This window comes from Ictidomys tridecemlineatus, chromosome 2 (assembly GCF_052094955.1).
Source record: "Ictidomys tridecemlineatus isolate mIctTri1 chromosome 2, mIctTri1.hap1, whole genome shotgun sequence".
Classification (NCBI taxonomy): Eukaryota; Metazoa; Chordata; class Mammalia; order Rodentia; family Sciuridae; genus Ictidomys; species Ictidomys tridecemlineatus.
Window position 1 is genome coordinate 213,475,700 of NC_135478.1, and position 24,064 is coordinate 213,499,763.

Sequence of the window (24,064 nt, forward strand, 5' to 3'; positions counted from 1 at the left end):
GTCTTTTTTTGTGTGTCTTTTTTTGTCTTTCATTTCTCAGAGTGAAAATGCTCGTTTGGCTCTGTGTGAACATCCTCAGTGGACCCCTGTTGTGGTGATTCTTGGGCTCCTACAGTGTAGTATTCCCCCTGTTCTCAAAGCTGAACTACTGAAGACTCTCGCAGCTTTTGGAAAGTCTCCTGAAATTGCTGCTTCCCTCTGGCAGTCATTGGAATACACTCAGGTAGTGTTATGAACTCCCTTATTTGTATTATTTGGAAAGTGAGCTCAAAAATACCGTAGAAGCAAGAGCAGCATGTTAACTTACGGTATGTCTTGGACTTCTCAATGAGAAAGTTATGGTTTGGGGGCCACGTACAGCATCAGAAACTAATAGGCCTGGGTTTTTCTCTTGGATTAGTTGGTAAGCTTATTAGGTTACCAGAGACTGGTTTTTCAAATACATTTTTGAAGATCTTGTTTTTCAATGTCTGTAAAGATAGGTGGATGGAATTTCTCTGTCTTCTAGATAAGCTTTTGTAAGCCTTCATAAGTCATATAAACACATTAAAATGGGAAATGTCTGTTTTTCTTTCCTATATCCATCTTTCCCTATATCAGAAGAGTGAAATATCTGTGGAGGTTGTTTTCCTATTAAAGGGCAGCACAAGTTTGCTATTTTTGTACAGAAATTTTAACAGTAACCAGAGAACTTTTTACTGGTGATCACGAAGGCTTATTGCCAGGAACATAGTTTTTGTGCTAAAATGGGCATATAGCAGGAATTTTTTTATTTTTGCACACTAAGGAAATGTACTTATGCTGACATGGGAGGGGAAATATATGGGTTATATAATATTTGAAGTCTTTTTCTTTCTCTAAATGCAAGCTCCATTGGAATTTTTCTATCGAGTATATTCTCTATGTGATAATGTGGAAAAGAAAAATTAGGATATGCCTTATAGAAATATCCCTAAGAAAATTGTTAGATGGAATATGTGTTTTGTCTTAGGAGCAATACAACATAAACGAGCCTGTCATTATAACTCATTATTTACAGAAGCATCCATTTTAAAGTAGTATTCTAGAGTAATTCTAACATATGCTTCCTAAAGATGTGAATTGTACTTTATAAAAAAAAAGGAAAACAATAATTAGTGGGACTGTGTGTTGAGAGGCTGGGCCACTTTTGGCTTACTATTGACACTTCAGGTTCTTTTTTTGTACTAGGCATGCTTGACCACTGAATTGCATCCCCAGCCTTATTTATTTTTATTTTGAGACAGGATCTCACTAAGTTGCTTAGGGCCTCTCTAAGTTGCTGAGGTTGGCTTTGAACTGTGATCCTCCTCCCTCAGTCTCCTGATTGCTGGGATTATACGTACAGCCGCTGCATCCTGTAACACTTCCCTTTTTGAATCATGAGTATACCAGTATTTATCAGATTCCTTCATCCTGTTTACTTCTGTACATCTGAAATGCGATGCAATTGGGTTTTGACATTCTTTTTTTTTTTTTTCATTTTTTTAAATTTGTTCTCAGTTACACAATGACATTTCTATCCTTAGAGTAACACATTTTTTTTTTTTTAATTTTAAAGTATTTTACTTGATAGTACACTCTTGACTTGCAGGAGAGTAAAGTATTGTGAATAAATACAGTTTTACTATACATGTGTTATATATAAATTATACACAAATATAATTTTACTATATGGTAGAATACTTAGACCCATAACAAGATCAGAGCAACATCTTAACTCAGAATCTCTTTAAGAAACCCATTTTCAGCAAGCTAACTTCTTGGTTTAAGTAGGGCTGGTTGTGGACAGAGAGCAGTATCTTACACGCTGGTGAGATTTCTTCTTGTAAATAACTTTTTTAAGATTCATTTCCAGAATATCTTAGAGGAAATTTGCTGATCAGAGCTCTTATTTGATCTTAGAAATTAACCAGTTTTTTTATACACCTTAAAATTGAAAGTTGTATCTAAATCTCCCAGAATTGCTAACAAAAGTCCAGGAGGGACTCCTCCCTTGTTATTTCTGATGGACAGTGTGAGATGTGTGAGTGTGGTGGGTGAGGTATGAGATATTACATTGCTGGAGAGTAAAGTATTGTGAATTGATGAATGAGGAGCATTCCTAACATCTACTTCTTATTTTAAGATACTGCAGACCGTCAGGGTTCCAAGCCAGAGGCAAGCTATTGGTATTGAGGTAAAGTTTTCCTTTTAGTTAAATGCTATATTCACTTATACTTGTAATGATTTTAAAAAATGCAAAAATTATTCTTAACATTTAAGTTTCTATAGTTTTTAATTCTAATGTTTTTGCATTTGAAGGGTTTTCTGATCAGTGTTGAAATAGAGATGAAACACTAAGTGAAAGGAACCAAAATATTCAATGTTTCAATGTTGGAAAAGAATGTTACATGGCAGCTATCCAAACTGAAAAGTTTAATTTGAATTCAGTTTAATTAGGTTACTTGAGTTAACCTGAAGTGATAATTAATTCTTTTAGTTTCTATTTTCCCTCTTCCTTTTTTTAAAGAAACATTTAAGATTTCTATTTTTAATTCAAGGTTGGAACATTGTGGGAATTTGAAATTCTTTCAGTTGACCCATCTATATTGATATAATACTTTTATTTTTCCTCTCAGTGAAAAATTAGTAATCTGTTACTTATCTTTTGTTGTGATATAGTACTATTAATTAATTTCGATAAAATGGTCTGCACTACACAGCTGTTAGTTTTGTATTGTCAGATTTTCTTTATTTTTTCTTTAAAGGTTGAGCTCAATGAAATAGAATCCCGATGTGAAGAATACCCATTGACTCGGGCCTTTTGCCAGCTTATTAGTACCTTGGTGGAGAGCTCATTTCCTTCTAATTTGGGTGCTGGTCTTCGGCCCCCTGGCTTTGACCCTTATTTGCAATTTCTTAGAGATTCTGTGTTTCTCCGATTCCGCACAAGAGCTTACCGAAGAGCAGCTGAAAAGGTTATGTTCAGAGAAAAACTTATTTCTCCTTATACATTTATTGTTGCATTTTCTTTTATCCAAGGTGAAAGAGGCTGTAAATTCATTCTAGCCTCTGAAAGTTAGTAAAATTTAGTCTTAATTCTCAAATGTCTTTGGATTAATTTTTGTGCATTAGAAATAAGTTTGGGCATTAACATCAAAGCACTGACATTTAGGAATCAGTAATTTATATGAGTTTATAATCATGTAGATATTTAGATCCTTAATTGAGCATATTTTTACTAAAATTGAACCACAAATGTTATACCTTTGTTGAAAACACACTTCCTTTATTGGGATGAGTTAGTTCAGGGATTAAAGGAAGTTTAAACTTGCTCACATTTTATCTGTTAGTGTTTGTGGGTTTCGGAGTGTTGGCATAGTGGGAAACGGAGTATTATGAACCATTAGGTGTGGCTGCCATGGGTGAAGGCTGAGGGAGCACTGACATTATGCACACATTGACTCTGCTTGTAAGATACCACTGAGCTTATATATCATTTTATGTAATTCCAGTATTATCTTGAGGTAGGTACTATTAATATTCCCATTTTACAGATGGAGGCTTAGCAAGGTTAAGGAACTTGCTTAAGGTCCAGGACCAGGATTTGAACCTAGGACTCTAATTCCAGATCCAAGCTCATAACCACTAAGCTATATAAGAGACCATTCCAGGTTCTGATGTAATTCATGTTAGTCTATAATACTATTTATTAGTTCATAGAATACCCTTGGCTGTATCTTGTAGGAACATTTCTGCTTTATTTTTATAGTTTGTTGTTTTGGAACCTGATGGGGTTCCAAAATGATTATAAAAATAGTTTAGTTCCTGCTAATTTGGGGCAATTTGGAAAATTTAAGTAGAAATGTTATTACTCATAACCCTATTGCCAAAAGAAGGATTATTATTAATCTTTTTTCTATTCATATATACTTAAATAACATTTGAGCTAATAGACTGCTTTATGTTCCTTTTTTGCCACTTAGCTTCATGAATATTTTTCATATCATTAATGATTCTTTAAAAGTAGTCTTTTTAATTATTGTATAACATTCGTTATTTGTATGTAGCATAGTTTGCTTACTCATTGCCCTATCAGTCGAAAAAGCTTATTTCTAATAATAATCACAAATAACTGAATTTTATTTTTTGTCAATTGCTTTATAATTTTTGTTTTTCTTATAATAAAAATACACATTTGAAAGGGAATACATTTTATGTAAGCTATCTTATTCACATAAATTTTCTATTCTGATGAAAACATTAACAGCAGCCGTGCCTCATTAATAAAGTCATGTTAGGTGATTAATGGGTGCTGATCGTTGCAGTATCTTCAAAAAAAATGTTCTGACACTTTTTTGGACTTGTTTTAAATATCTTATCTGCCTTTTCTTAAAAAGGTCAATGACTTAAGTGTTTAGAGCTCTAGTCAGCCACGTTCTTTCCAGATGTTATTCTTTTTCATCCATATGTAGCTACTTCTCAAATGTTTTTTGTCATTGATTTCTGTTCTACCCCCACATATTTACCTGAAAATATTTCCCTCAATTCTTAGAATTTATTTTACTTAAAAGTCTTCTTGAGCCTGACTTACGGAACTCTATTTTTAGGACAACAGCTTCTCATAGAAACAGTGGTTTGCATTGAGATAAATAATAAATATAGTGTGTTAGAGGCAATGTTTATAGGTATTAATTCAAAAATTCATCATGTGTTGATATCTTTTTACTTGAATAAATTTTCTTGAAAATTTTGGAAAATACAAAAAAGTAAATAATTTTAAAGTAATAAAAATTGGTCATCCTGTAGTCCCATTCCAAAATTCAGCCTTGATAAAATTAAGTATATAAGAAAGAATTATTTTAAGAAAATAATTTCAACAACCATCCTGTCTACAGTATCAATCTTATGCCAATTCTGTGCCATAGATTTTTAAAGTATTAAAGTTTTAATTTTACCATGTCTATTGCTGTATACGTTCATCCTTTGATGTAAATATTTTCCCCTTATTTGTATAGAACTTTTAAAACTTTTAAGCTTGGGATGCTGAGGCAGGAAATAATAATAGGGGACTTTACTCATTTTTCAGAGAAAAATGATAGGAATACAAAGCCTGGCAAGGCTACTACCTTGGTCTATTTTACTGTTATTAAAATATTTGTTTCTTTCTGTAGTGGGAAGTTGCTGAGGTTGTCTTAGAGGTATTTTATAAACTGCTCAGAGATTATGAGCCTCAGCTTGAAGATTTTGTGGACCAGTTTGTGGAGTTACAAGGTAATTTGTCACTTTTCAAACAAGGTGTCAACTATTTATAAAGCTATTTATAACTCATAAAATTTATAAGTTATAAATAGCTGTAAATTCAAATTTATATCTATAAGCTAAAGTAGTGTTTTGTTTCATTATTTTAATCATCTCAGTTATTTAGTTCAAGAGGAAATAAAGTAAAATTTGAATGGAAGATAAAGGGCACTACATTATGGATTTTTTAATGATTTAACCTAAGGTGTGACTAGTTGTTATATGAAATGGGAATTCCCTTTTGGGAATTACTCCTCTGTACTGTTATATTCTATAGTACTGTTACTACTTTATATAGCTTATGTCACTGTCTCTAAATTGAAATTACCTTCATTTGTGTAAATCCCATTGAATTTATACATCTCATGATTTCATAGAAAACCAGGATGTGACAAAAATACTAATTCATCATCATTGCAACTATTGTGTTCTATCTAGGAGAAGAAATTATAGCCTATAAACCACCTGGCTTTAGTCTAATGTATCATCTTTTGAATGAGTCACCAATGTTGGAGCTTGCTCTTAGTTTACTGGAAGAAGGAGTTAAACAGCTTGATACCTATGCCCCTTTTCCTGGTATGTACCTAAAAGTCCTTACGTTTTAAAAACAGTTTATTCTTCTGTAAATGACAGTATTTTTTCCCCAGTCCTGGGATTGAACACAGCATATTTTACCACTGAGCTATATTACCTGTATACCACCACCACCCACCCACCCACCCACTCCCCCCCCCCTTTTTGTTTTCCTAGACAGGGACTTGCTAAGTTGCTTAGGGCCTTGGTAAAATTTTAAACTTAAATTAAGCTTGGGATGCTGGTAAATTGCTGAGGCTGGCTTTGAACTTGTGATCCTCCTGCCTCGACCTCCTGAGCCACTGGGATAACAGGTGTGCACCACTGCACCTGGCTTTAACTTTCATTTTTGGGTTTCAGGGAAGAAACACCTGGAGAAAGCAGTGCAGCATTGCCTTGCACTTCTCAACCTTACTCTGCAAAAGGAAAATCTCTTCATGGATCTTCTAAGAGAGAGTCAGCTGGCTCTCATAGTCTCTCCTTTAGAACAGCTATTGCAGGGAATTAATCCCAGAACTAAAAAGGCAGATAATGTAGTAAACATTGCAAGGTAAGTTACATTCATAGGTAGAGAAATAATGATATTAATCAGATGAGCATTTAACTTTGATTTCTAAATCTTGTTGGATCTCTAATGCATCCCTTATTATTGGCCTTTTAATCTTGCTTTTTCTAGCCCTTTTGATTTTAGTAACTAAATCTCAAAATTTCTCCCTAATTCTGTATCCTAAAAATATTTGAGGTTGAAATACACATTATTATTTGCTTTCTACCTGGTAACTGGGTGTTGTAGAATAGGGCTGGATAGGAAGTAAACATCTTTCTCCATACATGTATCATAGCTTTCTGATGGTTTTGTGTTCTATGGCTTACAGAAGCATTACCACCATCTCTCACTTGAGTTTCACATGTGATCTGTGTGTCCAAATCCCCAATTTCTATTAGATCACCAGTCTATAAGGCCTTCTTCAGTGACTTCATCTTTACTTGATTTGCTACGTATGCTAATATCCTACTAGGACTAAACATAGGAATTTTGGAAGAATACAATTTAACCTAAGACAGGCTGTTCCTAACTAGAAGGGGATATCTTTTTCTGACTTACTCCAAAGTGCTCTATGGGTTGGGGAATCCCTGGTTCTAAACTTTGTTTAGTTAAATGATGGGAAACCAAGTTTGATCACATTGTTCATCCAACGTTTTATTGTTTTAAAGATACCTGTATCATGGTAATACTAATCCAGAACTGGCTTTTGAAAGTGCCAAGATCCTCTGCTGTATCTCTTGCAACTCCAATATTCAAATAAAATTGGTTGGAGATTTCACACATGACCAGGTAACTGATGTTGTTTTTGGTGCATTCTGACAGAAGTCACAGTATCTATGGAGAAACCATATTCTTGTTTGTGGAAAAATTCTCCAAGAATAAGTACTTGGTTGTACTTGTCACAGGTATACTACATACACTGTACATAGGATGTGGCCCTGTAGGTTACAAAATGGCTATACTCTGGGTCTGAGGTTGTGGCTTAGTAGTACAGTGCTTGCCTAGCATGTGTGAAGCACTGGGTTCGGTTCTCAGCACCGCATATAAATAAATAAAATAAAGGTCCATTGGCAACTAAAAAATATTTTTTTTAAATGGCTCTACTCTAAGCACATGTAAAATGATGGAATTTGTGGACACAACTTCTGTTTGATTTTAGTCTCATCCTATTAGTTGCTTCTATTCTAAGTGACCCTCTATATTTCTGAATGTTTTTAACTATTATAAGCTGTCCACATCTGTGGTTGTCTGGTGAACCCATCTGTGTCACTTCATGTGATGTTACATTGTAGAGTGTTTTTATTCAATTCATAATAGTTGTGTTTCTATACACTGAATAGACTCCTATTAGGGACTCCTTTAATTTCCTTTTTAGACATTTATCTTATTGTATCTCTACTTCAGAAATCACTCCTTTAGCTAAAGGATTGTGTCCTTCTTCACAGTGTTTTAAAACAGGAGTTCTTCTAGCATTTTCGCTTTGGGTGGGGTGGGACAGATCTTTAATTGACACTCTGCTAGACCTTTAACATCACTAGTTCCCCTGCCACTACATGTCAAGAGTAACTTAAAATGGCTCCACATCCATTGTCCTGTGGATTGGTGGTACTACCCAGGTTGAGCAGCACTATTTATATGCATATATGTCTAATCTGTGGATTTGTGGAATTATGGGATAATCAAGGGATACTGAAGATTTTTGGCTTGCTGACACTCATTTTAGTTTAAATTATTGAATCCATCTTAACATCCTGCTAGATTTCTAAAGGAGAAATCAGTCAGGACATATAAGTTAGGTGATGCGTTTCTAGAAAGAAGATGAGGATCTTAATTTTATATTTTGGTTAAGATCTCAGAACACTGAAAATACAATGAAGACATCATGAAACAACAATTTAAAGTTATTTTTAAGGTAATAATTTGATTTTTTGGAAGGAAAATTAGGCAAGCAAAAGTTTTAGAATCAATAACTTCTTAAAATCTTTACTAGTTTATTTCCAAAGAATGCTAACTTAAAAAAAAATTTAAGGAATTGAGTTTTCTAAATATAACCAAAATCTAAAACCTACAAACTTTACTTGGAGTAGATTTGCCTATTTTTTCCAGACAGATGTTTATAGTTAAACCATATTTATCATAGTTTCTCTAATATTTAGAAACATTTTATTAATTTATCCTTTTTTTTCTGTTTGTTTGTTTATATGACCTTAGAGTGTAAGCCAGAAACTGATGGCTGGATTTGTGGAGTGTTTGGATAGTGAAGATACAGAAGAATTTGTACGTCTAGAAGAGGGTATGCCTCAGATTATCTAACATCCTTATTTTTTATTTTGCTTTTTTTTTTTTTTTTTTTTTTTTGGTATGAGGGATTGAACCCAAAGGCACTTAATCACTGAGCCACATCCCCAGCCCTTTTTATATTTTATACACAGCCAGGGTCTTGCTAAGTTGATTAGGGCCTTGTGAAATTGCTGAGGTTAGCTTTGAACTTGGTATCCTCCTGCCTCAGCTTTCCAAACCACTGGGATTACAGGTGTGTGTCACTGTGGCCGGCTACTTTTTACTTTATAAGTATGCTTAACATAAAGAATAAAATCTGGAACTCTTAACTGTCTAGTGGTGATATAAGACAAATTGAGGATTTGCTAGAATAAGTATATAAGGCTTTTTTTATGTTTTATTTTGAGACAGGATCTTGCTGGGTTGCTTAGGGCTTAACTAAGTTGCTGAGGCTGGTTTTAGACTCAACAATCCTCCTGCCTCAGCCTCCTAAATTATTGGGATTATAGGCATGCACCACCATGCTTTAGGATTCTTTCTTAAATAAATCAGACCTTTATAATGGCTAATCTGGTAATCTAAAATGAACATGGAGATTAGGGAAACTTTTGTCATAACCTCTACTACTAAGCAACATACCCAGTTCTTTATATTTTTTTAAATTTTGAGACAGGGTCTCTTAAATTGCCCAGGCTAGCCTTCAACTTGGGATGAAGTTGAACTACCTTAGCCTCCTGAGTTGCTAGAATTACAGGCATGTTCCACTACCATGCCTGGCTCATATTGTAATTTTATTTTTGATTTTTGTTAACCTGGTATTGTTTGATAATATGTTGTGATTTCCACATTAAGGATCAGAAATGGAAAAGAAATTAGCTGTAATCCATCATGAAACAAGAATCCACATCTTGAATCTTCTCATCACCTCTCTGGAACGCAATCCACCCAATCTTGCTCTCTACTTGTTGGGCTTTGAATTGAAGAAACCTGTCAGTACCACAAACTTACAGGATCCAGGTATAACCATAAGACATATGGGCATTTGTTTGTTGCTATATTTGTGTATCTGAGTGGTCTCTTACTGAATTTGTGCTCATATGGTAATTCATTGAAAAAAACAGATAAGTGAAAGATAATATGATGGGTCAATCTTTAGGACTTAGAGGAAGTAGGTAAATGGAGGTTTAGAGAATTGGCCTTAGTTATTAATTTTATGTATCAGATTTGGAAGAGTTTTATAGCAGTGCATTTATTTGCATGTTTACAGAATTTGTTACAAAGACAGGCTAAGAGATTTCTAATGCAGAAATTCTACAAGAAAAGTTGAATGTTCTTTTGGTTTCATGTAGGAGTGTTAGGTTGCCCTCGGACGTGCCTGCATGCCATCCTAAACATCCTGGAGAAAGGAACAGATGGGAGAACAGGTCCAGTGGCAGTTCGAGAATCTCCTCAACTGGCTGAGCTGTGTTACCAGGTATTCTGAAGACTGAGTAGAAGAAATTTGTTTAGATACCTGAGCGTAGGACAGTATAACAGTGAGACTGAATTAAAATGAGCTCGTTTAGTTGTTTGACCAGACTTTCATTTTTGGATAAAATCCGTAAATTACAGACTCCCAAGTCTTATAACTCTGAAGTTCCTAATCACTTGAAAATGAGGGAAATTGGCTGTTTTTTTGTTTGTTTGTTTTTGATTTTTTGACCAGGTAGTGTAGAAACTTAAATAGTGTCATATACAAAGTAGCTCTTTTTGGTTATCAGAGCAGTGGATTTGGGTAAGACCTGTGGTTTCTGTCTCTGCTTGGGAACAAACTTAAGTCACCTTGGGAGTGTCATACAACTTCTACAGATCTTGAGTTTTTCAATTTGTTGAAAGGGCTGTTGTGAGACTAAATTGAGACTACAAGTGGAAATGCCTTTTTTTTTTTTAATTGTAGATAGACATGATACTTTTAATTAATTTATTTTTATGTCGTGCTGAGGATCAAACCCAGTGCTTCCTACATGTGAGGTGAGTGCTCTGCCACTGAGCCACAACCCCAGCATGGAAATACCTTTTAAGAGCCATGTCATGAAGTCCTACAGCTATGTAAGATGGTAGAAAGTCAGGGTAACGTGAAGTTAAAATTATGAGAACTTTTGTCTTTTTCTACTTTTAATAAGTATTTTAAGAACTAGACTTTATGTGACTCAATGGGTAGGTGATTCACATTTTTATAAGAAATGCATCCTTAACCTCTCATTGGCATTTTCTGTTCTTCTATGTTTCTGTTTGTAATTTTTCACTGTTTACTTCTATTTTCAGACTGTCCAAACATCCTTTCACTGCACTATACTGCAGCTAGGTGTTTCTGTGAATCAAATTTAATTCTCCCTTAATGTCAGAGCAAACTTTAGTGCAGTGTTGTAGAACTTGATATATAGGTAGAAGCAATTGTTAGAAAGTGAATGAAGCCAGGTTTAAGTCAGGAAAGGGGCATGGAGCGGGAGAAAGGTCTGAGAGACTGGAGAGCACATGCCTTACTCTAGCTCCTGATTGTACCATGTTAGAAACCAGGTTTTTCTGCCAAATTATTGTTACTTCTCTCACATTCTAGAGTGTCTTACTGTATTTTACTTAATTTTGTTTTGAGAAGTTAAGTATTAGTTTAAGGCTTTATTTATAGAATATCAAAACAATCTCAAAAAACAAGCATATAACTATAGCAGAACTGTTGGCTTTATACCTGGCCTTTCCTTTTGGTCTTTTCCTTGAGTATACTTAGTGTTTATTTAGTTGTATTCAGTACACATGTGTCCTTTTACACCCTCTCTCTATATATACTTTCTATATTATACTTGCTATAGTGTAAATTACATTTAGGTTGTTTTCCCAATTTTAACTTTGGTCTGGTGAACTTCTTCAGTTACTTTGCGTTGTTTTATATTTTACTTAAGAATATATTATCCCCACCACCATGCTGCCAAAAGAATATATTTCCAGACATGGATTTGCAGTTAGTTCTCATTATTCTTAGTAGTTATATTTTAAGGAGTCATTGTGAACACTGAAGGGATAAATCCTGAGCTCCTAGGAAAAATAGAGGACTAGATTCCTACAAACTGTGGATCCTAGTATTCTCCTCAACTAATGAATCCATAATCTTGTTTTCACATATATTTCTGTTTAAAAAAACACCTTATATGTAGTATATATTGTTTATTCCTTAAAGTTGAACTCTGGGCAAATAGCACTGGAACTCTTGTTTATATCAAGCTTGTCTTATAGTTTTCCTCCAAAAAATGCCTGTGTGACGTTTATCTTTACACACATTTTTCACCTTAGCCTTTTTGGGCTTAGGAATACTAAACAGCATTTCAAAACTGTGTTTGGACTGTTTTAAACAGCAAAAAGCACAAAAATGAGAAAAAGGTGGTTCTAAGTAGACCACAAAAAAGACTTGTTTGCAATATAGAATTAGAATAGGAAGGCAAAGAGAGTATTGCTTTGCTTGAGTATAAGCTGGTTGAAATTTTTCAGTACTCTGCCTCAAGTACTTTGAGTATTGATTTGGAGGTTACAAATAAATTTTAGCATGTAAGCATTAAAGCAAATACAGAATCTATAAATAATTGAGTATCAATTATGTAGGGTCAGAAGGCATAGTTTTACGACTTTAGATTTTAACTTTTATTAATGGCACTGATAATAGATGACAATAAAGAGTCTGTTAGTGGAAAACATTTAATAAATGTTTGTAAAATGAATCACAAATGAATGAATTTTTCCACTGCTAGTTTGCCAAATACCATGATTTGCATTTTATAATAAGAATTTTTGTTGATTTATGAGCTATAACATGGCACTTGGATTATTATTGCCCTATTTATTTATTTATTCATTCATTTATATTTTTAAGAGATGGAACCTTGCTATGTTGCCTAGGCTGGCCAAAAACTCTAGGACCCAAGTGATCTTCCTACCTAGCTCCCCAGCTACCTGGGACTATAGACACATGCCATCATGCCTAGGTTAATTATTGTTTATTGCTGAAGAAAAGATGATATATTTTTAAAATTTTGATTTATTTTTCCTCATATACAGTGTTTTTGCCATTTTTGTTTATTAGATCTTTGTGATATTCTCATACATGATGGAGCTCTTATTTATTAGCTCTAATCATCTTTTTTTACATTCAGTATAAAAAAACTTTTCCCCGAAATCTGTTGTTTTCAATTAAATTTATGTTTAGAATTTATATAGCTGAGTTTGCATATCTTTATAATTTTTGTAATTTGTTCAGTTTTGATGTTTTATCTTCCTGAGGTTGAAATGAAGTGTGGTTCTGAGAAGTTAATGCTAAGTAACTTGCTACTATAATAGTTAAAATATTAAAACCAAACTATATGCACATGTATTGACAAATATTTTTAAATGTTTTTTAAATTAGTTATATGTCAGCACTTTCAATTTATATTTCAATCTATCTATCTATATATATATATATATATATATATATATATTTTTTTTTTTTTTTTCTTGAGCTACTTGGCTAAGGACATTTATAAATTAGAGTTTATATTTTGTACCTGGTTTTATCCATATTGTTTGAGTTGTTGATGTGTCTTAATTTTTCACGTAGTAGCTCTAAGTTAATATTTTGTTATCTTTAAAACAAATGTCTTCCAGATAACACACAAAAAAGACTGATTTAAGGATTTTCTTTTATTTCATTAGGTGATATACCAGTTATGTGCTTGCTCTGATACATCTGGTCCTACTATGAGATATTTGAGAACCAGCCAGGATTTCTTATTTTCTCAGCTGCAACATCTCCCTTTCTCTAACAAAGGTAGGCCATTATTTTCTTTTGCTATTATAGGTTGGGTATCACTTATCTGAAATGCTTGGTACCAGAAGTGTTTGAGATTTTGAATATTTTTTGATTTGTAATATTTGCATATGCATATGAGATCTCTTGGAAATGGGACCCACGTTTCTTAAGTGTAAATTTAATTATGTTTATGTACATCTTATGCACTTAATCTGAAGGTAATTTTACACAATCATTTTAGTAATACGTATATTTTGACTGCAGCTCATCACATGTGGTCAGATGTAGAGTATTCTATTGCTTGGCACTCAAAAATTCTGAATTTTAGAGCATTTTGAATTTGGGATTTTTGGATTAGGGATGTTAAATCTTTTTTAACCAATGTATAAGCTCATGATGAGTGATTCGATTTATACAGTATTTGAGGGGAGCAGTTATAATTTTTATGGAATTCTGTTTTGATTTTGTTACTTTGCATTTGTGTTATTGTGGATTGCTTTTGTAATTTGTGATTGAGAAGCCTGACATTTTAACTTCTATCATAAGATTATTTAAACATATCTTACTATGGACAGGATTTGATCCTTCTTCTTTTTTTAATATCTTCACTTTATTTATTTATTTGTTTATTTGTTTGTTTATTTATTTATTTTTATTTGGGTCTGAGGATCAACCCAGTGCCTCTCATGTGCTAGGTGAGCAATCTACTGCTGAAACCCCAGCCCCCAGAATTTGATTCTTTTACTAACAAAATTTAAAGATTGTGTTGAAAGGGATAAGAAAATTTTTAGATTTAAAAAAATGATGGAGGAAATTTACATTTTTTTGACTGAAAGTGATTATACAACTCTTGGTTTACTTTTTTGGTGTGTAGTCATATTTATGTCTTAAAATAAAAATTTGAAAACTGTTTCTAGTGAAAAACATAAGATGGATAATAATTATCACAGACCAAGTATCATTAGAATTCTACTTTTTTCTTGATTAATATTTAACAATTTTCTGAATTCAGTTTATATCCAGACCATATGGCTTATTATGTTTTTTAAAAAATTACTTTATATTATCTTTTTATTTTAGGAAATTGAGGCTCACAAATTATACCAATAAATTTCTATTATTAGTAACTGGAAGCTTCTAATTTACTTTTTTTTTAATGTTTATTTTTTAGTTATAGGTGGACACAGTAACTGTATTTCATTTTTTATGTGGTGCTGAGGATCTAACCCAGTGCCTCCCACATGCTAGGCGAGCACTGTACTACTGAGCCACAACCCCAGCCCCTAACTTACTTTTAAGAGTGACACCTTTGGGAATTATTTAATGGCAAAACCTTTTTGCACTTCATTTTCAAAATAAGTTTCTTATTTTTCAGTCCTGAGATTTTGTTTATATAAAAAGCTTTTAGAAACCCTGTCCTCTCTTCCCTCCATTGTTGGGAATTGAACCCAGGGCACTGTACCACTGAGCTACATCTCTAGCATTTGTATTTTATTTTGAGGCAGGGTCTCAATAAATTACCAAAGCTAGCTAGGCGCATAATTATAATCCCAGCTGAGGCAAGAGTATTACAAGTTTGAGGCCAGTCTTAGCAACTTAGAGAGGCCCTAATCAATTTAGTATGATGGTCTCCAAATAAAAAATTAAAAAGGGCTGGGGGGGTGGGCTCAGTGATTAAGCACTATTGGCTTCAATCCTGGTACCAGATAGATGGATGGATAGATAGATCACTGGTACCAGATAGATAGATATAAAGATAACATAACATAAGATATATAAGATAGCCAGCCAAGACTAGCCTTAAACTTGTAGTCCACCTGACTAAATCTCCAGAATTGCTGGGATGATAGGTACGTGCCACTGCATCCAGTAAAACTCTTTATATGCCTAGCTAATCAAAAAGAAGATTTAATATTTACTCATTATGGTATGGGTTTTTAAAAAAAATTGATCAGCTTTGCATCAGTCTATAATTATTGATATTTGATAAGTTTTATGTTTGTACTATTATCATTTAGGACTTCAAAAGCAAGCATATAAAAATAATACTGAATTCAAAACTCCTCATATATGTAATTCCTACCCCTAGTTATATGTTAAATCACATGTTCTTAATTATATTTTAAAAATCATAAAATTGATGCAGTATGGGTTTAACTTTAAATATGTGAATTTTATGATAGTTTTTATATTTGAAAATACTCTTCAAAACAAAATATTATGTATTAATATCACATAATTGCAGACTTGGAAGAGCCTTATGAAATTATCCTGGTAATGAAAACTTGATTCTCTTATTCTTCATTTGTTTTAGCTCATATTTTATAGATATATACTGTGTTACTTTTTCTCCCTTTGTATCTCTTTTTCTTTTAGAATTTTACAGAGTAATATGATATTGCCAAGTTTCATAAATTGGCTTCTTTACATGGGAAAATATCTGATGAGTTATGGATATTTAGGTCTGTTCTGATCCTGTGTTATTACTCTGAGAAATAAATTTATATGTTTAAATTTCAGAATATGAAATATCTATGTTGAACCAAATGTCATGGCTTATGAAGACGGCTTCAATAGAACTAAGAGTTACTTCTCTGAATCGCCAGCGATCTCATACCCAGAGGCTCCTACACCTCTTACTGGATGACATGCCAGTGAAACCATACTCAGGTGAATGTATGAATTTTGACACTTGTTTTATTGTACTCATAAAATCTGGATTTTATGCTAAGTATTGATTGTCATCCAAAACAGTTCTTTCCACTGTAAGAATATTTTTCCTTAAAACACAAAATTTAGCCAGTGCAGTGGCACATGCCTATGATCCATCTTCTCAGGAAGTTGAGGCAAGAAGATTGTGAGTTCAAAGCTAGCCCAGGCAACTTAGTAAGGCCTTAAGCCATTTAGCAAGATCTTGTCTCAAAATAAAAAATAAAAAGGGCTGGTGGAAATATGGCTCAGTAGTTAAGCACCTCTGGATTCAATCCTGGTACCAAACTACCAAACAAAACATAAAATTTAAGCTGGGTGTGGTGGCACAGGCTGTAATCCCAGGGGCTGGGGAGACTGAGATAGGAGAATCATTATTTCAAAACCCGCCTCGCAACGGCAAGGCATTAAACAACTCAGTGAGACCCTGTGTCTAAATAAAATACAAAACAAGGCTGGGGATGTGGCTCAGTTGTCAAGTGCCCCAGTCCCGGGGGGGGGGGGGGGGGAAGGAAGAAAGAAAAACGTAAAATTTAAGATCATCCCATGGTTGTCATTTTATTTTTGTTTTAAACATCCACAATACAGTTATATACAAAGTGTTTTGTTGAGTTTCTCATACTGAGCCAGGGTGACCTAAGGTATTTTGCTTTTTTTTTTTTTTCCCCTGGTACTGGGGATTGAACTCAGGGGCCCTCAATCACTGAGACACATCCCCAGCCCTATTTGTATTTTCTTTAGAGACAGGGTCTCACTGAGTTGCTTAGCGCCTCTCTTTCACTGAGGCTGGCTTTGAACTCATGGTCTTCCTGTCTCAGCTACTTGAGTCACTGGGATTACAGGTGTGCGCCACTATCCAGCTGACCAAAGTTATTTCAGTATGTCTTAAACATGTGAATTAAAGATAAGGTTTTGAATCATTTCTTTATCAAAATTGGATCTTACCAGTTTTGAAGTTGTGATTATCCTCTTTAAAATTGTGGATGATAGTATAGAGATGGAAAGAATTAGATGAATGTTGGTAAGTCTTCATCAGTGTTGGCATTTGAATTTCATTAGCAAAGGGCTTTTTGACCTAGACACAGTGTCCTAAAAATAAAATGCACAATGTTTTGTCATATTCAAAGAAATGTAGTTTTAAGAGTTTGTTCTTTATTTTTCCAATCAATTATTATTGATATTCCAACAGATGGTGAAGGAGGAACAGAAGATGAAAATAGGTCTGTTTCTGGGTTCCTTCACTTTGACACTACTACAAAAGGTAAACCTTTAATTTTATAATGCATTTATTTTGTAGACATAGCCAGTTGCTTAAAACTCATGGAGATTATTGTGCCTGCAAATTCTGAACTAGTATAGAAAAACTATGTAAAGCAATATTTGTCATTTATAAATGTTTTTAATAGCTAGGGTTATAGGATAAGAAGGAAATTATTTTTGTAAGTAGATATAACAGAAATAAAATCAGATTTAGATTTCAACAGTCTTCAGTTTCTAGACTATTGCCCTTTCTGAACAGAGTAATCTTGGAGTGAGCTGAGTATGAGGGTTTGTTTGTCTCTTCAGATGCCCCAAGTACAATTGATTTATTGCTTTTTATTTTTAGTACGTCGAAAAATCCTAAGTATTCTTGACTCGATTGACTTCAGTCAGGAGATTCCTGAGCCTTTGCAGTTGGATTTTTTTGATCGGGCCCAGATTGAACAAGTTATTGCTAACTGTGAACATAAAAATTTACGGGGACAGACAGTCTGCAATGTCAAGGTGAGGATTGCTTTAAGTATCCTGAGTACAAATGGTTCAGTCATTGATCCATAAGAAAAAGTATAACTTAATCCAACCCCTCCCCCAAAAGAGATTTTGGTTTCTAGCTTATTGGTGTGTGTGTGTGTGTGTGTGTGTGTGTGTGTGTGTGTGTGTGTGTGTGTTTATTTGTTTTTTTAATCAAACAGCCAGGAAATAAAACTTAATAGACCACACTAATTGTTTAAAAGGTTCCCCATCTCCTTCCTTATCGTAATTATTTCATTGAACTAGTACTATGGAGAGTTTTTAACTACTTAATGTTCTATCAGGCAAATGGTAATGTCCTCACAGAAAGAAGAAGATAACCAGGGCACTTTTATTGACTGCCACAGAGGCTCTTTGGAATGTGAAAGATTCTTAGTATTTTTGTGTGGAAATTGAACAGTGCCATTGTTAGTTTATGAGTAGAGATATCTGAAACTCCCTTTAAGCCAGTTTATAGTAATTACTAGGGGTTATTATTTATACCAGTATCTGAAATCGTCTGTTGTTCTTTTTTTCCCTAATTCTATAGCTTCTTCATAGGGTTCTGGTAGCTGAAGTAAATGCTCTTCAGGGTATGGCAGCCATAGGACAGAGACCACTACTAATGGAGGTAAGTTCTATTGAGTAGATTAGTTTTATTTTTTTAATTATTTAAATGACCTAAGTTACTTGTTACAAGACAAGACTGTAAATTGACTTATAATTTATCAATTAGTAAACTACTTAATTATTTGCTAGGTGCAGTGGATTACATCTTGTAATTGCAGCTACTCAGGAGGTTAAGGCAGCAGAATTGAAGTTCAAGACCACTTTCAGCAACTTAGGGAGATCCTGTCTCAAAATAAAGTAAAAAAGGACTCGGGATGTAGTTCAGAAGTAGATTGCTTGCATAGCACATGTTAAGACACTGGTATAATTCCAGTATCGCAAGACAAAACAAAACTCATTAAAAATTAAACCTTCATGGAATCTTTCACTTTTTAAGAAAAAATTTTTTAAGTTGTTGATGGACATTATTTTATTCATTTATTTATATTTGATACTGAGATTTGAACCTAGTTCCTCACACATGCTAGGCATGAGCTATGCCACTGAGCCACAACCCCAGCCTGAGTCTTTCACTTTTGATTTTGTAATTTTTATAAACTGAACTGAAGCTTAATGTCTGGTATATCACATAAATTTTCTGATATGCAAGTTAGGGATTCAGACTATTAGTGAGAGAGGAGAGTCATTTTTTCATTACAAGTGAGGGGAGTTAATGGGTAAGAGGTCAGATGGGAAGAATCTTATACATAGAAACACATCTGGCTAGGCCAAGTAGAAAGTCAGAAATAAAGACGTGTTAGGAAAACATGCATTTGAACTTGGTGTGTAAGCAATTCTAGGGCTCTAAACTAAATATAAAAAGACTATTGCAAGGAGAAAGATGGGGTTACAAAGTTTATTTCCATCTATACCACCTCTGTCCCTGCATCTTTCTCTCTCTCACCCTCTTCCCCCTGTATCCCTCTGTCTCACAAAGAACTTTATATGTTAATTTTCATAGCGTTGGCCACAAAAATAACATGAAAAGATATCTGCTGCCTGGTATGCATTGTGGGTTTTTGAATAAATGTTTTCTGAATAATTGACAGGAACCTATTAATAACAGACATTGTTTGCCTTTGTGTATTAACCTAGCATTTCAATTTCTGTGGCTTTAGGAAATCAGCACTATTCTTCAGTATGTGGTAGGAAGAAACAAATTACTGCAGTGTCTTCATGCAAAACGGCATGTGCTGGAGTCATGGAGGCAGCTGGTAGAAATTATACTGACAGCTTGTCCCCAGGACCTCATTCAGGCAGAGGATCGACAACTGATTATTCGTGATATTTTACAAGATGTACATGATAAGGTGACATGCTTCCTAAAATAGTTCATAAGGTTGAACAAATATATGCCATTTAAACAATATAGTTTGTCATCCTTATTTTCCATTTTAGATTGAAAGTAAAATAGAGTTGTATGATACCAGTCTCAAGGCTTTGCTTAAGAAAGGGATTAATTCTGTTAAGTAGGGGCTCCCAGCTACTATAGGTATATCAAAATTGTCTAGCGAGCTTTGTAAAAATATACATAGATAGATCACTCTCCACACCTACTGAATGAGACCCTAGTGGTGAGACCATTTCTGTGAATTTCAACAACAAATAAATTAAACATCCTTATGGAATGGAATTTTGATAGGAATCCCTTCTAGTTAAGAACGCCTGTTTCTCTGCATCATATTTAAATTTCTCCCTATATATTAGCTTTTTTCCCTTTGAATGTTACTTATATTCCATTTTTATATTGTTTTAGTAGTTGAAAAGTTAAATATATACAAACTTGTCAATGGTAGCTGAAAGCAGGATCCTCACTCTGTTTTGCCTTTGTACTTTAAGATACTGGATGACGAAGCCGCACAGGAATTAATGCCAGTTGTCGCTGGTGCTGTGTTCACCCTGACTGCTCACCTAAGCCAGTCGGTCCGCACAGAACAGAAGCAGCCATTGGTTTCAGGACCCAGAGAAGCCCATTATCCGTTAATGCTTGAAAGTTCTTTCTCCTCACCTCCTCCAGCAGAGAACCCATTGGTGGGTTTTGCTTCTATTGGAGATTCTTCACTTCACATCATATTGAAGAAACTGTTAGACTTCATTTTGAAGACAGGTTTTTTTAATTAAATTTTCTATAAATTATAACTTTTAATTTGTTTTAACTTTAATTGAAAAAATGGTTTTCAAATGCCTACATCTATTTGATCTTCCCAGGTGGTGGATTTCAACGAGTGAGGACTCACCTATATGGCTCTCTGCTTTATTACTTACAAATTGCCCAGAGACCAGATGAACCAGATACTTTAGAAGCAGGTAGAATTAGATCAATTCCTAATCTTATTCTGTTTTTAGAGATGATTACTTTAAAAAAGAAAATCACTTCTCCATCTTTTGGCTAAGCACACATATAATTAATGAATCTTAACATAATCATTAAAGACTAAAATCAAGGATACATATTCAGTTCATAAGAATTATGAAGATTAGCGCATGAATACTGTAAGGGAAAAAAATACCCTCAAATAAAGTGTAACTCTTCTCACTTACCTCTAGTTCTGTTGAGCAAAATATGTCATCCACAGAGTTGTACAGTGTCTCCCTTCCCTTTGCACAGTATATATTTAGTTGATGCTTTAAAAATGGCTTGTTAAAGGAAGTTATCAAGATGCCAGTTTAAAAACTGCTGCTATGTAGTTGTTGAAGAAAAATCACAAGGTTAATTTCATATGTAGGACATTGTTTTATTTGGTGTATTTACAAATGTTTTCTAAGGTTTGCATGAATCTTATATGAAATGTATGATCATACTATTAATTACCATTAAATATTTAAATCACCCTTATAATGGAAGTACTTTTTGTTTTTACTAAGTACTTCAACTAAAAATAATAAAGAATAAGAATGTGTTGGACATGGGGGCACATGCCTTTGGTCTCAGCTACTTGGGGAGACTAAAGTGAAAGGATCATCTAAGCCACCCATTGTGTTCAAGGTCAGCTTGGGCAACACAATGAGAACCTGTCTAAAAACAAACAAACAAAAAAACCCTATAATTTTGGAGGAAGATTTTTGTCTACATTATACCTGTTCCTTTCTAGCCAAATTTCTCAAAAATCTCAATAAAAGATAACAGGAGATTGGTTAACAGGATAAACAGAGGATATTGATTCTCTTGGAGTCTCAATATTTATTTTGATTTAAGTATGGTTTATTATTTTTGTGATACATTGTTATTTTAGTACACAAGCATGATATGTGCATGGTGTTTGTGAGGTTCACCTGGCTGGACTAATTGGTGGTCAGTGGTCCTTTGTGTACATGTAGTAATGGAAAGATTTTTTTGTTGTATATGAGTTATAATTACTTAGTTACTAAACTGAGTGTTTTTTTCTGTTTTAACTCTTTAGCAAAGAAAACTATGTGGGAAAGGCTGACAGCTCCTGAAGATGTATTTAGCAAATTACAACGAGAAAACATAGCCATCATTGAGAGTTATGGTGCTGCCCTTATGGAAGTGGTCTGTCGAGATGCTTGTGATGGTCATGAGATTGGAAGGGTAAATTAACTGTTAATATTGTTACTGAATAAGTATTTTTGACTTTCTGAATGTGTAAACTGAGTCAAGTTTTAAAACTTAATATTTATCAGATTGTGTACTTTTTATATATTTTTCTAGGTTTTCTATAATACATACAATTTTAGAATTATTTTTAAAAGATTTAAAAAACTACTTTAACAAGCAAATGTCTAGGTTCAGCTAAAATATATACATCATTTATTTATTTATTAGTTCTAATCAGTTACACACGATAATAGAAAATTCTTTGATTCATTGTGCACAAATGGAACAAATTTTTTTTACTTCTCTGGTTGTGTATGAAGTAGAGTCACACAATTAGTGTAGTCATATATATACCTAGGGTAATGATGTCTATCTCATTCCACCATCTTTCCTACCCTTTTGCCTCCTCCGTCCCCCTTTGCCCCACCCAAAGTTCCTCCACTTATCCCATGCACCTACCCCCTATGGATTATTAGCATCCACTTATTAGAGAACATTCGGCCCCTGGTTTTTTGAGATTGACTTATTTCACTTAGCATGATATTCTCCAACTCCATCTATTTACCTGCAAATGCCATAATTTTGTTCTCTTTTAATGCTGAGTAATATTCCATCGTGTATATATACCAACAGTTTCTTTATCCATTCATCTGTTGAAGGACAGCTAAAATATATTTATGCCATTATGTTAATGTGTTAGATTTTGTTCAAAAATTTAACTTTCATCCTGAAAGTTTGTCTTTTATTAATAAATTGAGATTCTGTATACATATAGTTTCAACTTCTCAAGAAAACAATATAAGAAAATTTTATTGCAAGTAACCTTCTTATGAGAAAAGTTTGTAACTATTTTCAAAAAAGGCAATTATTCTTATTGATTTTGGTAGCCATCAGCATGTTTGGACTTTGTTTCATTCTTCCTTTAGATGCTGGCCCTGGCTCTCCTTGATCGGATTGTCTCTGTGGATAAGCAGCAGCAGTGGCTTTTGTATCTTTCTAACAGTGGCTATTTGAAGGTCCTTGTGGATAGCTTGGTAGAAGATGACCGTACTTTGCAGAGCTTACTCACTCCACAGCCTCCTCTTTTAAAGGCCCTTTATACTTATGAATCTAAAATGGTAAGGTTTCATTCATATTTACTTTTAGGTCAGCAGTTCATTTACTCTGGGGCTGTAGATGTATGAAGGAAAATTAATGTGGCATACATTTATCATATAAGCTATAATCATTTTTAAGGAGTTTTAAATGGGGTTTGTGTGCTAATAATCATCTTCTGAATATGCAGAAGACAGGATGAAGTGATCCTTAGAGGGTTAGTTGAAAAATGGACTGCTGCTAACTTATTCAGCTTGCCAGTGTTGGTCAAATGACACCAGGTATTCCTTGAGGAGAAAGCAACAAAGTTAAAACTGTATTAGTTGACTTTTGGAAATTCCGTTGTACTGATTCAGTATATACTTCATCATTTTCTAGTTCTCAAATCTGTTTTAGAAGCAGTAATGTCTTAGATTCTTCATTAATTCTTTTCTCCTTCAATTATTCAACAGGTATTTATTAAATACCTACTATACCCAGGTGCATGATATTAAGTATTAGAAACAACTTAGTATTGGTAAAACAAACTTCCCTACCCTCCATAAGACTACATGATAATGACAGAAACTACAGTGTAATTGAATATTTAAATCATTCAAAGTACCATATGCAAGCCCCTTAGATATGTTGTACCATTGAGTCCTCAAAAAACCTATGAGAAAGGAGGTTATTATATACCCTTGCAACTGCTCAGAATGTCTTGTCTTCAGTGGTGACTAAAGATGAGAAATGTGTCAGGAGTGTCTCATTTTTATATAAGGTCCTTGGACATGATTTCAACAGTGGTAATTTTCCTTCCGAAACTTTGTAG

General features: G+C 33.8%; 1 protein-coding gene across 3 annotated transcripts in view; it reads left to right on the top strand.

Annotated features, from left to right (window-relative positions):
* Nup205 (nucleoporin 205) overlaps positions 1 to 24,064 on the top strand; it is a 69,005-nt gene that overhangs the window by 24,753 nt on the left and 20,188 nt on the right. For all 3 annotated transcript variants that reach the window (XR_013435429.1, XM_005332403.4, XM_078040578.1), the window contains 20 exons: positions 41 to 223; positions 2,147 to 2,197; positions 2,769 to 2,978; positions 5,175 to 5,274; positions 5,740 to 5,877; positions 6,235 to 6,424; positions 7,090 to 7,210; positions 8,633 to 8,714; positions 9,554 to 9,718; positions 10,051 to 10,175; positions 13,418 to 13,532; positions 16,035 to 16,184; positions 17,413 to 17,484; positions 17,830 to 17,987; positions 18,544 to 18,624; positions 19,721 to 19,912; positions 20,442 to 20,709; positions 20,811 to 20,909; positions 22,004 to 22,152; positions 23,085 to 23,276. Coding sequence is in view for 2 of the 3 variants with exons in the window: in XM_005332403.4 (XP_005332460.1) it covers positions 41 to 223; positions 2,147 to 2,197; positions 2,769 to 2,978; positions 5,175 to 5,274; positions 5,740 to 5,877; positions 6,235 to 6,424; positions 7,090 to 7,210; positions 8,633 to 8,714; positions 9,554 to 9,718; positions 10,051 to 10,175; positions 13,418 to 13,532; positions 16,035 to 16,184; positions 17,413 to 17,484; positions 17,830 to 17,987; positions 18,544 to 18,624; positions 19,721 to 19,912; positions 20,442 to 20,709; positions 20,811 to 20,909; positions 22,004 to 22,152; positions 23,085 to 23,276 (2,841 nt within the window). In the remaining variant the exon portion in view is untranslated. The remainder of the gene's footprint in view (positions 1 to 40; positions 224 to 2,146; positions 2,198 to 2,768; positions 2,979 to 5,174; positions 5,275 to 5,739; positions 5,878 to 6,234; positions 6,425 to 7,089; positions 7,211 to 8,632; positions 8,715 to 9,553; positions 9,719 to 10,050; positions 10,176 to 13,417; positions 13,533 to 16,034; positions 16,185 to 17,412; positions 17,485 to 17,829; positions 17,988 to 18,543; positions 18,625 to 19,720; positions 19,913 to 20,441; positions 20,710 to 20,810; positions 20,910 to 22,003; positions 22,153 to 23,084; positions 23,277 to 24,064) is intronic.